This window comes from Pleurodeles waltl, chromosome 3_1 (assembly GCF_031143425.1).
Source record: "Pleurodeles waltl isolate 20211129_DDA chromosome 3_1, aPleWal1.hap1.20221129, whole genome shotgun sequence".
NCBI classification, from domain to species: Eukaryota; Metazoa; Chordata; class Amphibia; order Caudata; family Salamandridae; genus Pleurodeles; species Pleurodeles waltl.
Window position 1 is genome coordinate 627002172 of NC_090440.1, and position 23027 is coordinate 627025198.

General features: G+C 43.1%; 1 protein-coding gene across 1 annotated transcript in view; it reads right to left on the minus strand.

Moving 5' to 3' along the window:
• LOC138283522 (mucin-6) overlaps nucleotides 1-22770 on the minus strand; it is a 117599-nt gene extending 94829 nt beyond the window's left edge. Inside the window, exons 1-14 of the mRNA XM_069221462.1 lie at nucleotides 22632-22770; nucleotides 17732-17972; nucleotides 16393-16516; nucleotides 15817-15904; nucleotides 13365-13474; nucleotides 12700-12907; nucleotides 10421-10549; nucleotides 9378-9498; nucleotides 5820-5958; nucleotides 4385-4489; nucleotides 3782-3872; nucleotides 3463-3600; nucleotides 1220-1393; nucleotides 174-268 (exon numbers count right to left, since the gene is read on the minus strand). Coding sequence (XP_069077563.1) covers nucleotides 174-268; nucleotides 1220-1393; nucleotides 3463-3600; nucleotides 3782-3872; nucleotides 4385-4489; nucleotides 5820-5958; nucleotides 9378-9498; nucleotides 10421-10549; nucleotides 12700-12907; nucleotides 13365-13474; nucleotides 15817-15904; nucleotides 16393-16516; nucleotides 17732-17972; nucleotides 22632-22770 — 1902 coding nt within the window. The remainder of the gene's footprint in view (nucleotides 1-173; nucleotides 269-1219; nucleotides 1394-3462; nucleotides 3601-3781; nucleotides 3873-4384; nucleotides 4490-5819; nucleotides 5959-9377; nucleotides 9499-10420; nucleotides 10550-12699; nucleotides 12908-13364; nucleotides 13475-15816; nucleotides 15905-16392; nucleotides 16517-17731; nucleotides 17973-22631) is intronic.
• Between the last annotated feature and the right edge of the window lie 257 nt (nucleotides 22771-23027).

Sequence of the window (23027 nt, forward strand, 5' to 3'; positions counted from 1 at the left end):
TTCTATAGGCACGGTTAGAGCATGGCTGCCTCTTCAAGGAAAGGTGGGAAGAACACCTTCGTGTTAGCTACTTAAAATCCTAACTAGGCCTCACTTTACTTTTGTCATTCTTCCTTGCCTCGCAGCTATTCAGCAGAGTCATCTGGGAAGGACTTGGTGCTACCCCTTTGTACCTTGTAATATGGTTCTGGATCCACCATCTTGTGGCACTGTGCGAAGACACCATCTGTCTTGAGCAGCAAGGAGCAGTGATCTTCTGCACAAAGCTCTGTAGAAGCAAACCAGGATAGAATCAATGAGCCATACTCACAGTGTTTGTGTGCGTTTGAGTTGTTCCATCAATCGTGATGGCAATTTTGATCATTAATTGATGAAAACTTATGGTTTTAGATGCTGAGTGTCGTAGTAATTGTTTTGTGGTACAAAGTCACATAGAACACCTTTTTCTATCAATTATTAGATGACTGCTTCAAACACCATGACGTTTTTATGTCACTCCATTAAACTATCCCATCGCCTTAAACTTGCAGATTGGTTATCATTGATAACAACTTCTTCTTCAAAATTAGTCAGTGATGGTTTTCTTTGCCACCAAACTGAGAAGGCATTCGATGTGAGACCATCCAACTTCTCACAATCGTCATGCTTACTTCCTGCCATCAGGTATCTATTTGCCCACCCATACAGTTTACTGTTAGACCTTCGAATTGCTGAAATGAAAAGTGCTATATTACTCACAATTTGTCCTGATGCTTTTAATCAGACTGCTACATTTCTCACATTAAATCACCTTACTAATGACCATTTCCCAAAATAATGTGTATAATTAATCTACCAGTTTGCTTACCATAAGACATTGTTCATCACCAGTACAATTCCCATTTGTCACCCACGCACGGCTATTCATCACCAATAAACTGCCCCATGCCAATAAAGTAAACTGTCTCAAATTCCACCAGTCGACCTCCCGTTGACCATAATTATAATACTATGTAGCTTACTTTTAGACTGTCTCATTTTTTATCGTCTACGACCTCGGGGCTCAAAAGTAGGCTATCCCATAGAACATAGCTACACTGATCCTTCGTCCAGCAATAGACTGCCCTGGTTCTAACCAACTGGCTTTCGCGCTGCAAACCAACACGGCCGCATAGCTCATCCTTGGACTATACTATTCCTCAGCATTAGACATTACATTTCCACCCGTAACGCTGCTTACCGTTTGACACACTCATGGAGCAGGGGTTGATGTCCTTATTCTTGGCAGCAGTGCACACATGTGGGTTGGGACTGCATTTCCATGAATCCACAAAAAGCGTGACTGATCCTTCGGAAATTCCAGAACTCGACAGGAAGTCGTCATTTGTGTCCTGGTTGAAGTTTCCACACAGTCCTATGCATGCAATGAACACATTTAAAGAAGGGAATGGACTGCGTTGTCTCCTACATAAATCAGCTGTGCTGTATCATGAAAACATGCTGAGGATGCCTTTGGGCTGTATTTAATACCTTTCCTAACACATTCTATTGCTTACTGTCTTCAAGATCACTTTACCTTTTTGAAAGAATGAGAGAGTAAGGCAACTTATTAAGGATTTGAACTTGTAATCAACCCCAGAGATGCTGCCATCACCGGACTTGAACAGCACTGGCAAAGCCAATAGGTCTGTGCAGTACATATAAAGTCACAGACATAGATTACCCTTGTTGATCTGTAGCTACAAAAGTCATCATATTTATAAAACTGTTACCTCACTTGAGTAGAAATTTGTATTTCTATATTAATAAACGTTTTTATACGAAGTATATAGTAACAAACATCAGAGAGCCAGACTCCAAGATTGCCCCATTTGAGTGAGGCTTCTTGGATTGGGCATAATATTTGACGCCATCCTGATGGTGCAAGCACCAATGCTGCTGCAAGCAAGTATCAATAGACAGCTGAATCTAAAAGAAACAAACCAAGTCCAAGATACATTGAATCTGACAGCATGTGGTTCAATGAGGCCCGTGAGTGTGGGAGAAGGGTGCTTGGTATGCTCTAAGTACAGAGACACCCCGCCGGCAGCAGTGACATACCAAAGGAATGCTACTCTGTTGGACCTTAAGACAAGCATCGCAACCAAGCAATTGTCACCGCATGTGTATCGACCTGAAAAGTGCAGCCCAACAGGTACTTTGGGTGGTGACAATTACCTGCTCGCAATGGGATGATTAAAAACCCCAGTGTGTCAAAATTCCTCTCACTGCCACTTAGGTAGAAAGTGTCTTGCCAGGGCAATGCCCTTTCCAATAGTTTCTTGCCTTTACACATTTCCCCAAATAGTACTCTTCCCAACCCACAATAAAAAAAAACGTAAACTTCGCACTTGTATAGCACACTACTCACCCGTTAGAGTCTAAAGGCGCTGTACGCATACCGCTGTGGAACCTCTCCTGGCTTTTCCCTGTGAGGCACCCACTCCTGGACAGCCCCAGGGTGAAGCCAGGCATCCAAGCACTGTTGTGGAGATTAAGCAAGCTATTGCTCAGAGTTACAGAGTGGGATACATTAATTAGATTAGGCACTGAGGCAAGAATTATCTGGTCCAAGGGAATTGAGCCCAAGACCTACAGAGGTGGGAATTGAACCCTGGTCCCGGGCCAGATCTGTGCATCAGGGTCTGCTGCTGTAACCATTGTGCCACACTTCTCCACAAGCCATCTTTGTTAATCATTTTCAAGTTCCTCTTCAATTGCTTTTAATATTTTCTTCTTACCAGTATAGCGGACATCCCACTGCTACATTGACCATTATAGTTTTAGATTCAATTCAGATAGGCTGACTGGCTCCTTCCCCTCCTATCACCCCCACTACCCTGCTGTAGCATTTCTCCATGCTCGTGGCCTGGGTTGGGAGTTAGAATCAGCTCCGTGAATGCTCTTTAACATGAGTCTGAGTGAGCAAACATAATCAATTCCACTGTTGTTTAGGCAAGTGGGGGTTCTACCCCAAGGAACTTTCATAATATTATCAAATATCCTTCTAGCTTTGTTGATTAAAAAGTCATAGATTTTTCAAACTGTCCAGAAGAGAGATTCTTGAGATATTCCAATATTTTATGGTCTTACACAGTGCAGAAGAACATTATTTCCCTGCATCCACCAATCATGTGCCTTTAAGAAAATATCATGTTGCTACCTTAGAGCTGCTTCGTGTATGGACGCACTGTGGATTCTTCAACCCACCCAGCGGTGAAAAGCAGCCCACAGTGCTCTAGTCAATTAGGGGATTTCCCTGTGTCTCATTTGGTAGTGCATCACTATCCTGTTGAGAGAAGTGTTGTGTAATACCTTCTGAATACCTTCTGAATTAGCAGAGACTACTTCAACTCCAGATCTTTTTGCCAGTCATTGGATGAGTCTTAAAACAGCACAGGCACAGATCCATACCAATTCAATTTGTGCCCATCACTTTCTTACCTTTGGTGGAACCGGCAAAGCTATTATGCACTGAAACATAGACGCTGAACACAGGCAACCTCTGGATCACCACCTCCAGCCCAAAATCACTGTAGAGCACCGTGTGCGTAGAAGATGCTCGGAACACAATCAGGCCATCTGTAAGGCAAGAGATGAGCGGATGTGATCCATCACGTTCGGCATGACTCTCCTCATAAAGGGTACTGTTTCATGACCCATGTAGAACACAGCAGTCTGTCCCTGCAATCTTGCCCAAGCATTGACAGAAATCTATACACCCAGAGTGGAAAGGGTCCAGGGACCTTAGACTAATAATTACCTGTAACGTGCGGCAGTGGTCTAATTTCTGTGTTGACAATGAGATGGTCTTGGTTGCTAATTACAATTGTTTCCAGAGGCTCCAATGTGTCCTGGGACATTAAATAAATCTCGATTACAGATTTAATATTCCATAGAGAATAGAGAACATTTATGCATCAGAGTGAATATGGCATGATAGAAAATTATAATACATTGTCTACCAAGCAAATAGTTCATATCCAAAATGCCTCGTAAAAGTAAGCAGTATCGTTTTATATGCCATGAAATACAAAAAACATCATATATTGTTGGGTTTTCAACATTTGCGAAACGTACATAACTATGTGTTGCTTTTTTTTAGATGTGGAGCTGAGTAGGAAGCAAGCTCCTTTGACGCCCTTTTCACCATTGAATGCTAAGAGTGCTCTGGTGGTAGGGCAGACAATTTGACTACTGACTATTGATACCACAATTTGTATTGTGACATTGTTTTGCCTAGTGCAGTTGGCGTTGTCATTTACTGTGCAAAAACGCTAAATTGTTCTTAAGGTAGGAAATGAGGACCTCATACATTGTTTACATGTATTCTTTCCACAGCAAGTCCTGCACCCAGTGCTCTTACCCCAAACGTCGCATAGGTGAGGCTGCTCAAACAGGTTTCAGATGAGGAGATGCCACAACTTTCAAATTTGGCAATGAGGGTTCCATTGTGTGGCAAATTGGAGCTCTGTTCCATGAAAGAAAAGGAAAAAAGGTGCATCATTCCTTTTATGGAAAAATAGAAGAGCCAATATTCTAACAAATTCAATTTGAAATTCCTCCACACACTATAAATTGGGTAAGCTAGTTGGTGCTAATAATTGGAGTATCTGTTGTCAACAAGAGATAAGTCTTTCATTAATTAAAGGCCTTCCTCCAGTGGGCTCCTTATTGTGAACACTAACAAGCCAAGCCAAGTAATGGCTTCCATGCTGTTTTGCCACCCACCAGCTGCGTAATGGTCCAGAATGTAAATACTCTCTAGACTGCCCCCATATGTACCTTCATGGCTGGCTTTGTGGTACCTCGAAGAGAAACCCATGATATACCCTTCCATCAACAAGAAACCTTCTCCGCATCACCTAACACTAAACAGTATCCTTTCAAGGCCTGGGCAATCTTTCTGTCACTCTTGCCTCACATGATTTAGGGCCACAATACGAGGCAGGCGGTCTTAAGACTGCCAGTCCCATGGTGGCAGTCAGGACCGCTGCTGCTGAGGCAGTCTGACCGCCACATTAGGACCCTGGCAGTCAGACCGTCAGGGTCTCAGAGTCTTGGCCGTGATCGATGTTCCTGATGGACTGACGGTGGCAGAGATCGTAATCCGTCAGGGCAGCGCAGAATGCAGCACTGCCCTGCGGATTACGATCTCATTCTCCTCCAGCCTTCCCATGGCAGTATTACCACCATGAAAAGGCTGGCGTAGAACAGGTGATGGGGGGGGGGAAGAGCCTGCACTGCCCATGCACTTTGCATGAGCCATGCAGAGGTCCCCCTGCCCAGCACTGTTGCAATGTTCACTGTCTGAACATTGCCAGGGTGCTTGTGTGCCATGCAGTCTACAGCACTGCCGCTGGCTAAATTACGAGCCGGAGACAATGCTGTAGCCTGTTTCCCATTAGACCAGCGGAAACCGAGGTTTCCCCCCACCAAAACTCCTAATAGGTCAGGCACAGTGGTCGCCATGAAGGTGCCGGCCACCCTGTCGTGAGTTTGACAGACGGGCTTTCCCATCCGTCAAACTGATAATCAGGCCATTAGAGAACAAATGTGTTCTGTTACAACAAAAGAAGGACCGAAACCTTTCCCCATATTCTAAAATTCTCTGCAAATATAACGTGCATGAAATGTGGTTAAAATGCTACCAACGGCTCTTGCCCCACACGTCATAGCAGTTGCTACAACTAGACAGTTCAGGACGTTATGAGTGTCTGGCATGAACGTCTCACCCTTTGTTCACGGATTGAACACGTCGATCTTAGCATATAGAAAAAAATGATTCTGTTCAGTCTTACCGAGAGAAGAACATATTCACAAATTCCGTGGAACTGGAACATTTTGGTATCGAAACTGGAGATTTGTGATCCTCCCTCGATGGAGCACCTCCCTGGACAATTTTCATCAGAGCACACCCACTGCCCCATGAGGCATTGGCTGGAACGGAAGAGAAACAAACAAGCTTGGTCAGACTCAGCATGCAGTGCGAGGGTGTGCTTCGTTTGGAATCTCGTGACCCCTGAGCAAAGTTTACACTGAAAATATGGCACAAACTGGATAGACCCTGACCTTGGTGGTCTTCATCTAACAGGTATAGTATATCATTAATCATATTCACCACTGACGGACTCTTTTCTTTCAGTGCAGGCTCGAAAGAAAGAACTGAAAGGTTCCAGAATCCAAAACACCAGAAGGCATGCCAAATATTTCAAATTTCGTATTCATTTACATTTCAAGTTACCAGGAATTGTAGACATCTACATAAGCATCCCTCATCACAAAACATGTATTCTTACAGTAAACAGAATTTGAGGAAGGTAATCCATGCGCAGAGGAAGCAGTTGGGAAATGAGCCTCAAAGTAAGTTAGAAGGTGTTTAGACCAAATATTGATTTTGAAATATTGGGAAGCAGTAATAGTAGAAAATAAGTATTGTGATATACAAATACTGTGATGCACAAATACTGTTTGTCAAGAATATGGTTTTTTGAGGTAAGTGATATCATTTTGAATATTTAAGTTGTTAGTATTGTTTTCAATAATATAGTGGTTAAAATATTTTGTTAATTATTTGAATTTGTTTCAGTTAATACATTAATTTTATTTGTAAAATAAATACTTTTATTACGTATGTTACACCATATGTGTGTTAAGTGTATATATGTGCAAAACCACTTCCAACGCAGCAATGTTTGGAAAGCACACACTCCCGTGTGATGAAAACTCTGACACACTCTTGATCATTTTCAATTTAATCTGGTGCCGACATGCAAAGAAGCCACACCTTGGCCCCCATGACAAGTGCACACTTTCCAAACATTACTGCTTTGGAAGTGATTTTGTATTTTGGGCTCCTCACCCTACGCGCATCTATGTCGCTAGGGTCTCAGCTGTGAGAACTGAGGGAACCGTAAATATACACATATTCATTTATAAATACATGTATATGTGTTTGTATATTTATATAAATGTATTTATTTATATATATAGTATTAAATATAAGTGGAATATATTTAATTCACATAGCATTAAAAATGTATATGAAAATATTTAACATTTACAACTTTAAACTCTATTTATTTAAAAAAATCCATATTTTTGTCTATATGTGGATATTAGTGCCAACAATATTTTTGTACAATATTTTTGTACTTACCATTATAAATATAGCATCAAAATATTGTGGTAAAAAAAATTCTGACACAATATTTTTGTCAACGATTTTGTTTACCAGGTTATTGTGTAAGTGAGCCGAAAAAGAACAAGTAGAAGCTGTTGAAGATGTGCATTCATATCCAGACAGAGAGGGCCTGATTAAAAGTCTGACGGTCTCAAGGCCGCCAGACTCGTGGTGGCGGTTGGACCGCAGCAGCTGTGGAGGTTGGACCTCCACATTACGACCCTGGCGGTCCCACCAGGAGACCGCCTTCTCCGCCAGGATCTCTGATTGGATAAGGGAGGTCTTGGGTGTGCTGATTACAACCTTGTTCTCCGTCAGCCTTTTCCTGACGATCTGACTGCCATGAAAAGGCTGGCGGAGAACAAGTACAGGGGCCACAGGGGGCCCCTGCAATGCACATGGTATGGGCAGTGCAGCGGTCCCCCTGCCCAGCACCTTTGAAATGTACACTGCTGCTGTGAAGACAGTGCGCAATTCAAGGGTGCTGGTGCACCCTGCGTGCTGCAGCATTGCAGCTGGTTCAGTTATGAGCCAGGAACAATGCTGCTGCACCTTTCCCACTGGGCTGACGGGTGGTAACCTTGGTTCCCCCCCATCAGCCCAATGTGAAAGTTGTAATGGGACCGGTGGGAGACAGGATCACCAGCACAGCAGCGGTCCCCTCGTCAGGAGTTTGGCTGTTGGATGTTTCTGACTGCCAAACTCGTAATGACCCCCGAGTTTTAAAAAATCGCCCAGATACCTCCAAATTCCTCTTTTTTTCTCTAAGGAAGTTGAAACCATTCGTCTTGCAAGAATGGAGCTTAAGTAGTCCATGCATCCCTTCTTAATTTCGATTTGCTCAATATTATTATTCCATGTGGCAAAATAATCTTAGATGTGACATTTCTGTGCTATTGCAGGTGTTGGGCAGGAAGCCATATTAATAGGGATATATCGGGGCTGTATTACTGATGTATGTAAGACAATGGCAATCTCTCAGCCTTCGAAGTGTGGACGCGGCCACGTCTCTTCATCATAAATATTCGTCTTAGTTTACCCATTTATATGACCTTATGATATGTCTGTTTCTTTAACAGCTAAAGCGATTTAGGCATAGAAGAGAAACTCCTAGATATTCTTTCCAAGTTTCTGACTACTTCTACAGAAGGAGGGACAAGTGAGTGTATTTTCAGAACTTTCTTTTTCAAAGCAAATTTGTACGTTTGGCAGCACGTCAAGAAGGGGCAGAAATCTGGAGCCTCGCAGAACCGAATGCAGTCTGATGTGCCCAGTGTTTTCTTTGTGGGCAGAGATTGCCAATATATGAAGGACCTTGCCTCAGGTTCTTAGACACGTGTTGCTGACTGAAGCCCGCGGGTATGCTTGAGAGATGTACATTGGTTTGTAAGTTGTAGCGACATAAAGAGTTATAACAATTACTAGTTCTTATAAAGTTTATATAGTTAGTTGCATGAAGAATGCCATGTTAACTGCCACTTTTGAAGCTGAGATTTATGCACATGAAGTGGAGGAGATAAGTACTTTGAGGCTCATGAAGTGACCAGTGAATATTAATGACTGTGTTAGAAGTCAAGTTGCAAAGCATAGACCTACAGCAATGCCATGTGAAGGATATAGACAACCACTATATGAGGAAGGTAAGTATATATAGACAAATGCTGATTTACTATTCTTATCTCCACAAATACACACCTTGAAAAAAATATATATGTATTTACATAGATGTGTGTGTATATATATATATACACACACACACACACACACATATATGTATATATATCCATATACACAAATATATATATATATATATATATATATATATAAAATCAAGGTACATAGATGTGGAGTTAGGAATAGTAAATCTACACTAGCCTATATATATATATATATATATATATATATATATATATATATATATATATATATATACACACTATGCTTAGCTTGATAATATAGTGGTAATTGATGTCATGTAGTCAGTATTGTTGCAGTTTAATTCCACACTAGCTATTGTAGTAGCATCCGGGCCAAGAAAGGGCCTTTTGTGCCGATCAACACCTGAGCATAAAACTGCCAGAATAGCCAGGTAATGCCTGGGGCTCCACAATGGATTTTGATGTCAGTCATATATCACAATCCCATCCCTTCTTCATTGAGTGGGTCTGGTACTCACCAGGTTTGGCAAGAAGACGTTTCTGTCTCATTCTGGGAGTAGATTTGCTCATTGATTTTACATGGACATTCATTTACCGGGACACATTCACCAGTGCCAGTGATGTCATTCAGAACAGTACCTGCATTACAAAGTACAAAGGTTAAGCAGATTCCTCCTTCTGCAAACCACAGTCAGTTCCACCGTATTTGTCTTGTGATCCTCTTGCAGAACCTCTCTTTATGCAGATATATTATTCATATACCGCTAAGGCTCTTGACCCTATTTCTTTTCACTCTGTCTCTCACACATTTATCTCATTTCCTCACCCCACCCTTCCATATATGATTTTATTTTTCATCTCCCTTTCACTGAAGTCCCATTTTACGTTTCCTCTCTCCCACTCTGTTCCTTTCCATGTTTCTCTCCTCTTTTTCTTACTTCTCTCCTCACCTCCGATTCTCCCAATTTGCTTTTTATTTACCCTTTACTTACATGTTTCTGTCTCCCTCGGTCTTTCAGAATTTCCTTTCATTGTGTTCGTTTATGCCTTCCTACCTTCTCAATATCGCTGTCACTCTGTCTCCATCTCCGTAACCCTATAGCTTGCTCTTGGTGATCCCCCGCCCCTTCTTTCTAACCAGCTCTCATTTATGTAATGTTTTTGAGAAATTACCTCGGCCTCATTATACATTGTTCCCAGGAGACTATCCAGCGCTCGCTACTACTTCCCTTCCCCTTTCTCACTGTCTTCCACACCTCTCATCATGTTGGCATGTTTCTTCTTCTCCGCTCCTGTGGTTCTCTCCCTCTTCCCTACTTTCACCCTCATCGTCTTCCCTCGCACCACCAACTCTTCCCCCATCATAACTTCTCACTTTACATTCCACAATAATACTTTTTGGGGTGAGACACAATTTTGCCACGAAGCACATATAGCCTTCTGGATGCCATCTGGGTATTTGCACATTATCCCTGGTATCTTTATTTTGCATTATTCATGTAAGTATGGGTGAGTTAACAGATGTACGGAAATTATTGGGTTGAAGTGAAATGAAGAATACCTTTTGGGCAGAAGCAGCCGTACACTCCAGGGTGATTGGATGGACACGTGTACTGGGGGTTGGTACATGTGGCGATACAGGGCATTCCGCTCTCGTTGTACACCTGATTAGCTGGGCAGGCAGTGATAGCTGTAATAGAGAAGAGCAATATGCATATCATGTTCCATAAGGTTCTTTTTCAGGAACAAATAGGACTGAGAGCCCAGGCATCCCGAATTTGCTAGGACAATCCCAGTTTTACTCATTTGTCACATGAAATTTCAGTAAAATGAACACATGACTCAGTTTCCAAAAAGTGTCAGCTGAACACAGAGAAGGACATGTTTTAAGTGTTCTAGTATAGAACAACCCCAAGCAGAATGCAACTTAATTAAAAAAGATGAAAAGTGCAGTTAATTCCCCTTAATGGCTCATTGCCTAGGTGCTGAATGTTATGGCATTCTCTTTCCCTCAGTTGATTCAAAATTGTTAGCCTATGACTTTGTAGAATGTCCACGTTTCTGATTTTCAGGATCTGGACACCCTATGGTGGGTCAGTAGCGATGTCATTCAAGGATAAAGTGACATTTTTAATACACAAAAGAATGTTTTTGTGGTTGTGAAACAAAAAAGCACAAATTTACCTGCAGACAAATACAATATTTAGAATAACCGAAGTGTGATATATTAATTGGAATGTGTATTTTTTCGTTTCTATTGCTCCAAGGCCCAGATGCACAAAACCATGTTTGTGTTCATAACCCTGCGATTCTCAAAATCACATGGTTTGTGATCAGAAAATGTTGTTTACAATGTATTAAACACATTTTGAAAGTTTGAAATTGATTTCCGGCATGCAAAATGGGTTTTTCACCCATTCCGTACCGTAATTAAGAAGAGGCATACATGGGAAGTTCCATCCTCATTTTCTTTTCGAATAGATGTTTTATTGGTTTCAGACCATTGCCTGGCCAATGACAACTCAAAGGAGGTGGTACCTAATTCTTAAAGGGGAAGAGATTCCATTTCAGAATGGTGTCGGACAAACTCAGTGGGTGCAGGGAGTGGTCCAGTGAGCCTCCCCCAAATGTCTTCCTAAACGAGAATGTTTTATTTTTTTAAAACACCTTAAGAAACAAGGGCTGCTTTGAAAAAAAAAATCGTTTTCTATTTGGAAATCCACACAAAGGAATGGCGGTGTGATGTTCTTTGCAGGCCACCATCCATGTGTTAGTAGCTAATAGCAGGGAGTCACAAATAGTGAACAGCCTATTTAATATCCACTTGGCAGGTTATTATGCCACACCTGGCGACTGGAGATTATGTGACTAATGATACATAAGTTCCATCATAAAATCATAGAAAAGTCACAGAAAGTTGGTACACAATTTGCGACCACTTTTTGCAACTCTTCACTTCATGCATCTGAGTGACACCGTAAAGTTGCATAGAGCATAATTCAAAGTCTAGTGTTAGAGCTAATCTAAACAGAGAAGGCCTGGGCTGGGAGAGGGGGTGATGATGAATGTGAAGAAGAAGGCAGAAAAAAGCAGAGCACCTGAACATGTGGTGTGGAGGTGCTCAGCAACCCCAGACTCACTGTACATTTAAGCTGTGAAAATGGCTAGAACACCCATTCAAACAATTGGTTCTTCACCAATGGAAAGAGGATAAGAATACACCAATTTCAAGGTATGAATATGCATAGGCTCTTCAGGGTATAGTAGAAAACTAGGTGGAGGGAGGTCGAGGACATGCAAGTTTGGTCCGTATCGTCACAATGACCACATCCTGTGGTCAACCAAATTTGTCTAAGGCTGAGGCATATTGTCACTTTCTGTTGACTCTGGCTATCTGCTCTGTATTAGTTGTGAAGTTGCTTCACCACAGTGTCCCTACATTTATTCATTTAGCTTTTATATCCAAAAGACTCAAAATATGCGAGGTAAACATCACGGCCACACACACGTAGAATGACTGAGTGGTCTTGTCTTCTCATTTGTTTCCCCACATAGAAAAGTTTTTAAATAGATCCATAAGAGACAGGACCCCTATTTTTCCCACTTGTAAAACAAAACTTTGCATATGATTACATATTATTCTTTGAACATTCCTGGAGGCCTGACACTTATTTACAACGAGGGTCATGCAGCTAGTAACTAATTGTATTGCATTGTAGTTTGTTGTTTTGAGGCAACAGAATCTGAAACAATGAGTTAAAATGAGTTACACACTGGGGGTGTGGAGACCCAATGTCCTACTTTAGAAACTACCACTGGTCACCCACAATGACCACTTACGGCAGAAAGTTTGGCTCCTCCAGTTGTTGACTGGCTGCATGCTGTTGGCACATTGACTGGAGTATTGTGACAGCGTAGAGCAGACACAATTAGGCATGCCTGGTGTGCTACAGTAGTACAAGTCTCTTTGGCATGGGCCAATGAAGTTGGCTTTCGGCACTGTGCAGGATAATGACACATGGTCGAGCAGTTCCATGCAGTCGGTGACCTGGAAGAGAAAGGTTGAGTCGTAGATTAAATCAGGACTGTTGGCTTGTATAATGAGAACACAAGCTCTGCCCTCTTCAGGTGGCCAGCAACCATGCATGGATTTGTAGCACCCCTCGGCAACCATGTAAGGATTTGTAGCATCCCTATAACCGAGAACCAGATGCAAAGCCAAGTATACAGGAACCCTAGGCCATGAATTGGATGACCCAGATAATGTTTCCATTATTGTAGGGGCATTGCACGTTTATGCATCCCTTGATTAATCCATAAAAATAAATGTGTGGGCCTCAATTCAGTCAGAAATAATGGTTTGGTGACTTCTTTGTTGCTGCAAATATTTGTGGGAGATTAACTGTAAACGGTTCCTGTTAGGATTTAGGCTACGATTCCGAATTTGAAATATTTGGTTGTGATCAGTACACGTTATTACAGGGAATGAGCAGGATGATACTTACATAAGTGTCATTTGGCAGCATCGCGCTTGCACCAGTCTGAAATGGGCAGGTCACCCCTGGGTCATCTATCTGCTGAATCATGGCATACTGGTATGGAAATACAAGATTCCCTCCTGCCGAAGAAATGTGACAGTGAGCTAGAGAATCCATGCTACTTTCCAGACTGCACCAGATGTTGTGAAATGCCTATGGCCATAGAGAAAATACTTCCATATTACAGCCTGGGATACAACCTGTCTTCCTATTAGGATACCAAGGACAACCTTTACAATAGTGCTGCGTTCTACCAGTAAAGGACAAAAGTAGTTCTCCCCTAGTGACCAGCGACTCATAACTAGGGGCCAAGAAGAATCTCAGTAATGATAGTTAACTGTGATTATTGATCTGCGGCTCACATATAGAATTGTGGGATCAACCAAGCTCTCCTGGTGCACTGCTTGTACTTAGTGACCAGCTGCCGGCCCGTTTTCCTGAACTTTGCCACAAGTGACATAAAGATAACCCCATTTCAGCACAAGCACCAAACTCATCACACAAGACCCACCTTCACTACAAGAATCCCCACAATGTTTTGCCAGAGTATCTAATAAATAGCTTAGAGTTTCTCTCCTTCCTGGTCTACTGGGACCTCAGACAGGTACTGTGTTGCATTGTGGTACCTAACAATTGCCTTTGTAGAAGGTGTGGAAAAGATTTCCTATGAATCTTTGTCAATGCCATTCACTGTGGCCTTCAGCATTGATTGCTTTTCCTATGGGAAATGGCCCTTTCAACCCGGCAGAGCCATGCGTGCTGTTACTACGCAAGTGGAACCCTGCTTGTCTGAACCACGCATGTGCCTTAACCAGGCACATGCGTGGTTAAGGCACCATTAATATGCATGGTTAAGGCAGACAGTGGTCTGAAGAACAGCGGGGAGAGGACAGGAAGGAGGCTCCCAACACGGCCAGGTAAGTGGAGCTGGGGCAAGGCTGGTGGCGGTTGGGGTTGTTTTAAGGGCAGGGTGGGGTTGGAGGGCTCAGGGCGGGGGAAGGACCAGTTTTGAGGGATTATTTTAGGGCTCAGGGCGGGGGGATTTGGGTTATTTTTTTGGGAAGAGGGTCTGTTTTAGGGCTCAGGAGGGAATATGGGGTAGTTTTCAGTGCATGGTGGGGTCAAAGTGCTCAGGGCGGGGGAAGAGGCAGTTTACAGGGCAGTTGTAGGACTCAGGGTGAGGGGGTTCACGTTTGTTGTGGCAGGGGGTCAGTTTTAGGGCTCAGGGTGGGGAAAGGGCACAGTAGTTTTCAGGACAGGGTGCGGACCGAGGGCTCAGGGCAGGGGGAAAGGGGCAGTTTTCAGGGGTGGTTTTAGGGTTGGGGGGGGGCCAGGGCTGTTTTTTGGCAGGTGGTCGGTTTTAGGACTCAGGTTGGGTGTGTCGTTTTCAGGGAAGGGTGGGGTCGGGGACTCAGGGTGGGGGAAGGGGCAGTTTTCAGGGTAGGTGTCAGTTTTAGAGCTACAGGTGGGGGAGCTGGTGTTGGGGTACTTATTGGAAGGGGGCAGGGTTATAGGCCTCAGAGTGGGGTTAGAGGAAGGGGTAGTTTTAAGGGCTTGGGCAGGGTGGCTTGCAGTGCTGGGAAGGTGGGATGTTAAGGCATATGATGGAGTGCTGGGGTGTCTAATTTACCACACATATTCCTTTAGCAAACATGCTTTTACAATGAAATTTGTTGTTAAAGTATGTGCAGTAAAGACATGCGTGGGAAAGATGGGGTTGTGGTTCAGTCAGTGTTGTTGAGGCATGTGTAGTTTAGGCATCTGTTGTTGTAGCATACAGCCTTTTCCCATAACAATGTCTCCTCTGTCACCTCCATATCCCGTGGTGGTGCCAACAGACCCAGGCCTTTTTGTGGGCTTTCTATGTGATTTATGGGATTGAATGCTTACACAAAGTGGGCATTCACTTAAAGTACAGGGCCCCCCACATTGAATCAACGTACAACGTAGCCTGCTATTGTGGTCTAAGGAGCTTCTACTGCATTTCTATGGTAGTCTAGTCGAGACAAGCAGGATGCCTTGCGAAGATACTAGTGATATGTATGTGCTACAACTCACCCTGATACTCTGTACCTGCAACAGCTACAGCACTGTGAATGCATCAGTTTTTTAAATTGCAACTTTTCAAGAATATTTTTAAGCAGTACAATGTCAATAGCCATTCCGCTCCTTCCCTTCTGTATTCCTGTCCTTCTAGGGCTGGATAGAAATCTCAGTGGATGGTACCTGCTCCAATCCCAGTAACTGAATAGGTCTACTGTGATCGGAAACCAGTCCAAATCCAGACCAAATAGACCACTTGATCACTGCAGATAAACCAGCATGGACCAACAGGAAATCAGTCTCACCACTTCAGAGAAGGGCTTAACATAAAACATAAAACATTATTTAAACTCTTGAGTCTCTCACATGAGCTTACCTTCTTCTTTAAACTCATCCAGGTGTTCGCCGTTAAAGTTTCCACACATCCCACAGGTTTGGTTGGCATATTTGCTGTCAACATCAACCTGTGGGTTTTCAAATGACTGTTAAGGCTCAAGAAAATAAGATGTTTCATTCCTCTGTAAGCTCAACATATGCCCTGTACCTCCTGATATCATTAACTGATACTGCTTTTATTTTTTTGCCCCAAGCAAAACAAATTTAGGAGGATCTATCGATTCTCAGAGCTATAGTTTCTACCGACATTGAAGGAGACATATGGAGGCTCTTCACAGGGCCACATGATGCCCCTTCTCCCTTTCCCCCACAAGGATCACTACTTCTATCCCGCTGCTGATGGAATAATCCATAGATGTCTCTCTTCTGAAACAGAGGGTAACACTCTCCAGGAGTATGGCCAACTGGTGTGCTTACTGCTGGACACCTACTTGTCCCAGCTTTGTGAAAAAGCTTCTGTTCCCCATTTTTTGCACTGTCCAAACGAATGTATTATCATTGCCTTTCTAGATTACTCATTAGGAAAGCACGCCACCTGCGCCCTCGTGGTACTCACAGAGAGGCTGAATTTATCCCAGAAGACAGACAATTCCAGGTCTTGCTGCTTGGCTATAAGAGTGGTTTGACTTCCATATTTCATGATCTGGATCCCGTTGTTGCTGTAAGGGATCTTTACTCTCCTGGCAAACAAAACAAAAAAGGGTTAGTAGCTGCAGGAGTATTTGATATTTTCCGAATTTCACCTGTGCATAAAATAGACATAAGGCTATGCACGTTGAACAGCTTCAAAGACTAATGGCTATGGTGTGATATTAAAGAGAAACAGGCTTTCAAAGGGAATATTGTTGTCAGACTATCATGTGATAAAGTATTATTAGCTTGATATTGTCTAAATAAATATATCGTCATTGTAGGTAATAATAGAAAGTATACAACCCATGGGATAACATTTAGTAAACGACAGTTAGGACATGATATTTATGTCTAATGTCTACAGCAGACCAGAAAATGAGGAAATCGTCAGGGTCACAAACATATCAGTTCCTACGAAATTATCGATTGAAATAGAACTGCATGGCTTAGGAATGCTGCTATGTGAGAGGCTGTCACAGGCCTGTCTTCGAGAGAGACAGGCCTGGGGAAATATCCCTATTCACCTTTAAAACATACCACTAGATCCATTCTACACTGAGGCCCTCATTAAGAGTTTGGTGGGCGGAAAAGGCCACCTGCCAAACTCCGGCAGGACAGGAGAACGCCAATGCGTCTCCTTCCCGCTGGCCCTAATATGAGTTTCCCACTGGGCCAGCGGTCAGAAACACAGTTTCCACCCGCTGGTCCAGCAGGAAAAGCACAACAACATTGATGCCGGCTCGTAATGCAGCCGGCGGCGATGCTGTTGTGCGTCACGTAAATAACTGTCTGCAAAGCAGACATCTGCAAAGCAAACAGTGATTTGCGCAACAGGGCTGGCCTGGGGGACCCCCGCACTACCCATGCCAAGTGCACGAGCAGTGCAAGGCCCCCTATCACCTAGTCTCCGCCAGCATTTACTTAGCGGTGAAATCACCATGTAAACGTCCGCGGAGAGAGGGGTTGTAACCCCCAGTGCAGCGCTGCTTGCAGAGCTTCCCTGGTGGATTGGGACCGCTGGCACCGCCACGCTGTCTGGCGGCAGAAAAGTAGCAATGCCAGCGGTCCGACCATGGCGCGTTTGTCACGGTCATTATTTAGTGGTCAGACTGCAGCTCCGGCGGCAGTCCGACCGCGACCATGACCCTGGCGGTCTGGTGACGCCAGGGTCATAATGAGGCCCGACTCTTTGCTTCTTTCACTCATTAAACCCTACAAAGAAAAAGCATCCTGTTGCTTAATGTCCAAGCATGAGCACTCACTTGTTGTTAATAGTGATTGTCTGCCCTTGAACAACGATGTTGATTGGTCCAATCAGGATGGTGATGACCTTCATGGTTCCACTCTCCCCCTGTTGATACTGTACATTGAAGACTTCCGGCGGTGTGTTCTGGCAGACTCTCACAAAGATGTAGTTGCAGGCCCCACTGAAAAAATAGATGTCCCTGTCCAGTGTGAGAATATTCCCACTGCCCCAGGTTGAACAGCGAGCCCTGCCCAAACCTACAAAGATAACAAAACAAAATATGGGTAATTTTCTACCAGTAAAAAAAACAATACTTCTATATGAAACAGCTTTTTTGATGGTTTATTTTAGCTCATCACTGCTCTCAAATAATCAATCTATTGGTTTCATGATGCAAAAACCAGAAACTATCACACCGAGGCCCATATTTATACTTTTTTTTGCACCACGTTTGCGTCATTTTTTGATGCAAAAGCGGCGCAAACATACAAAACTATAGGAACAGATTAATGGAAAGTGTCGCTGCACCGAGTGCAGCGCCACTTTCGCTGCACCCCTTACAACTCCCCTACCTCCACCATGTGTGTGCCGTGTTTAAAATATGATGCACCATGGCGCAGGGTAGGGGGCAATAGTGTCATTTTTTAGGACGCTATTCATGTAGTCTGCAGGAGTAGCGCCAAAATATTGGCGCTACTCCTGCAGAGTACATAGGGGCCCATTCTAAAGAATGGAAGCCCCCTTTTACCACCTGCTCTTGCGTTAAAAGTGCCATAATAAATGGCGCAAGGAAATCTCAGAAATTTCCTTGTGCCATTTTTCCAGCTCCCCTAACGGGGGAACGCCCCCTTTGCATACATTATGTCTGGTGCAGGCATTATGCAGCGCAAAGGGTTACAGAATGGCGCAATGCATGCATTGCACCACTCTGTAAATACAGCGCAGCGATTTTGGCCTCGTTGGGCCACATTAACGTCAAAATAAATATGCCCCATAATTGTATTTTGTAAGTTTGCTCTGTTTTTGCGTCAAAAAATGACACAAATGCAGCGCAAAAAAGTATAAATATGGGCCCAAGTTTCTACGTGTTTAGCAAATACTCTAAAATGTCACTCTTGACCATTACAAAAGACTTTACAGGATTGTCAGACCATTGGGTGTATCCCTTGATACACATATCGATTGTATTCTTCTGATTGGTCAGGAATCTTCAGAGCTTTAACAACGGAGCAAAGACTGCCACCCAAGGAGAGAGGAGTATGATATGATAATCGTATTAACGTAGAATACACAATTTCAATTGTTGAGGGCAGGGTCTGTAAAACTCAATGACGATATAGTTTTCTATTAATTGTTATTAAAATGATTATGTGACAGACTTCGAAAGGTCTCCCCTTGATATAGGTCTCTAGTGGCTATAGACCTGCTAAGTTGACACCAATACTCCGTGACATTTTATTTTCCCGTGCTTAGTGTGACTTCTTTTTATTTTGGATGTAGGGCTTTGAGTCACTTAGATTTTTGGACTGTGTTTTCTATTTTTTCAATTAACCCGGGCTCAAAGCCACTGAGTTCTCCAGCGTTGCACCCAGGGCCACAGAAACTCGGCCAGACGTATCATAACCAGCTAGTAACAGCAAGGTTACATGTCTGGGAGAACTGGTACATTGAACAGCTGTAGTAAACATCGACTGTAGTAAACCTGGATGTTCACGAAAACTGTCTAGGACATCTCAACGTTTCCCCTTAGGAAAACTTTGTCGGTAGGGGTCCGTGTCGTTTGTTATACAGTGCCTTACCACATAAGAACTATAACTGTTTGACGTCATATTACTATTCAAAAGCTTCTTGGATCTTTTGTATTTTGTTTTGGTCATATTTTTAACGATTCCACATTCCTACATTTCAATAGCAGATATACTCTATATAAAAGCTATTTTTTTCTACTTAACTTCCATTAAAAAGGCATGCAAATTGCAATATTGCTCAATGCCAGGCGAACGCTTTTGCATCCCTTAGTAATCTAGACCATAGTTCCCACAGCACGTAATTAATATGATCTGAGCTTGAGTTCCAACATCATACAGCCCCGACTGCTCATCCTTGCTGTTAATCGATAAACAAGCGTTCAAAGGGGGTAACTTTTCTTTAGCCAATTGGAGGGTTACAGTACCCTGAGGCCCTTGGGCAGCTGTGGTAAATGTCCTTACCCACATGGAAACCACTCAGTACCCACCAATTACTTTAGGATCCACAGAAAATGCCACACAACTATTCACTTAAAAACTGAAATTGCTGTGAATAAATTAATTCTTTAATGTTATACATTATCAAGGATTGTTAAAAAGAAGCACGTTGTAAGTATATGTAGAGGGTTGGATTAAAGATTCAAGTAGTTAAGGAAAATCTGAGCCTCTACTCTGCACACTTTTGTGTACTATAATTGTGGACAAATTTCCCACAGTATGGGTGTGCTACGTAGGTGTGTCCTCCAACCAAAACATTTTAAAGAATCATTTTAAAGAATCATGTGTACAGTCCCCAGCAGCACTGCCAATGCATCTGAGGACTGTATTCATGGGAGTAAAGAGAGTGTATCTGAAAACCCTAATGTAAGGCATACCCCACTGTGTATATGTCTCATCCCTGTGTTAACCTACTATTATAAAATGTGTGGAACCCTATGAAGAAAAAAGATTCATGAAGATTGCAGGAATGAATTAAAGAAATTATTGCTTATTTCCGAGTAATGTCAAATTATTGTGCAGGAAGGCTCGTTGCAAGCATCCGCTGCCAGTGCACCTGGGGACTGTACTCATAAGAATAGAGCGGGTAAAAGATTGAGCATCTACGTCTCCTAAAATACTTTGAATCATATTGTGAGTGATGCAAGTGTACCAGTTGGGCAAAGTCCCATACGTAACAAAGCACCATGAGATTATTGTAGCATTTCTTGTTGAATTAGAAGTAAAATCTCTGCTGGGAGCCAAAAGAGCATTCCAGAGCGCATGAATGAGTTTAATGTGATTAATCAATTAAATAAATAGAGCAGTTTGAGCATCCCAGTGGACTTTTCAGTTTTCACTTTTATCTTCTTTTTCACATTACTGGGCAGCCTTGAGTTGTCACAATAATTTATCATTAAGACAACAATGGCCAAGAATTTCTTTTGCATTTACTCGTAGCCTCTGATTGTGGTTAACATCTTGACTGCCTTTTGAAGGACACTACAATCATCTCTAAACAACAACACAAACACCTACTGTGAGAGCGACGTTAACCACCAGAAGAAGGCAGATCCCAAAATCACCATCAGCCTCAGCCTGCAGGATACTGAAATCCCTGTCTGCAGGACATACCAACAACAAAATACAGGGGGGCACCACAGTGACCACCTTCAAGAACACCACCAACTTGAAAATCCTCCTACTACCTCGAGATTACACCTTGTATGATATCAGGCAGTTTGCGGATCTCTTGCGTGCAGCTGACCTGCTTAGTTGTATGAGAACTGTCATGGGGGATTATGAACTGTCTTTCAACTTTATTGTCTTTTCTTACATATTTTACAGCAGGTTGTTGTTGGAAAATGGCCCTCTCTGGAGGGTCACCACAAATGTTTTGCCTTCCTCCTCCTCCTCTTTTTATGACCTTATTTTTGTTGGCTCTAGGACTTAGGGCCCTTTACCACTGCTAACCAGTGCTAAAGTGCATGTGCTCTCTCTCCCCTAAACATGGTAACGTTGGCCCATACTAAATTGGCATATTTAATTTACCTATAAGTCCCTAGTAAAGTGCACTTGATGTGCCCAGGGCCTGTAAATTAAATGCTACTAGTGGGCCTGCAGCACTTTTTGTGTCGCTCATATGAGTAGGCCCATAACATTGTCTCAGGTCTGCATTGCAAGGACTGTGTGTGCAATTTCACTGCCACTTCAACTAGGCATTTAAAACTACTTGCCAAGCCTTAGATTCCCCTTTTCTTATATATAAGTCAACCCTAAGGTAGCCCCCCCTAGATATCCCATAGAGCAGGGTGCTATGTAAGTAAAAGGCAGGACATGTACTTATATGTTTTACATGTCCTGGTAGTGAAACCCCCCACTGTGAAGCACGTTCCTCTCATAGACCAGCATTAGAAATTCTCTTATATGCTTTTAAATGGTAATTTCTGATCCGAGAGGAATAGACATGTCATATTTGGTATGGTTTGAATGGTAGTGACAAATCCTACTTACTGGTGAAGTTGGATTCTACATTACTATTTCAGAAATTCCCCTTCAAGAATGTAGGCATTTCTCTGCAATTACTGCCACCTGTGCATTACAGCCTGTCTCCAATACAAGTCTGGTCTGTGCTGGATGACAGCTTCCCTTGTGCATTCTACTAAGACAGCCATTAACACAGGACACTCATCTGCATTCATCTGCATACAGATGGGTTTCCCTGGGGAGGAAGGGTGGAGGGGCTATCTCTCAAACTTCAAAGGCCAATGGCCTGCCGTCACACAAAGGACTGATAAGACCCCACATGCTCTTGGCAGACAGAGCTGGGTTTAAAGTGAAACGTGTGCACTTCAAACCACTCTTGAAGGTTCCTCCACTTCAAAGGCACTTTTGGGTATGTATACTGGGTCTGTGGCGCCACCAAATGAGACACTTCTGGACCTACAAATGGACTCTGTTAGAGGGACTGCCTGGCTTCCCAATGGACTCACCTGGACTGCTTTGCTGGGAGGACTGCTGGCCTGCTTGTTGGCCTGCTGATCCCTGACTCTGCTGGAAGGACTCTGCCTTCTTTCACAAGCACTCTCCAAGGGCTTGGATTGAGCTTGCCTCCCGTTCTGAGGTTTCAAGGCTAGCAAAGACTTCACCAAAGAAAAGAAAATCCAGCGCATCGGAAAAAAAACGCAATACCTGCAAAATCCAATGTAATGCCTGCCTGATCAGTGCAGCTCATGCCTTGTGGCTGAGAAATCACCACATCACCTGCCGGATCGATCCAGTGCCTGTTGCCTCTTCTCAACGCATTCTGAATTTTCCACACCTCACACATTGGTGTCAAAATATCCCCGCATTGCAGTGAGGAACCAAGGCTGCACTCCTGGAAATCAATGCATCACCTTGCCGCATGGAAATAATCTATGTATCACCTCTGCCGTGTCAGAAAAGTTGACCCATTGCTTTATTTTCCGACACATTTCCTCCTCTGCTCCACCTCTGCTTTGCTATTTTCGACACATCCCAGGTACTGTGTATTAAAAGGATATAACGATTGATTATTGTGGCTTAAGACTCATTTAAACCTTTAAA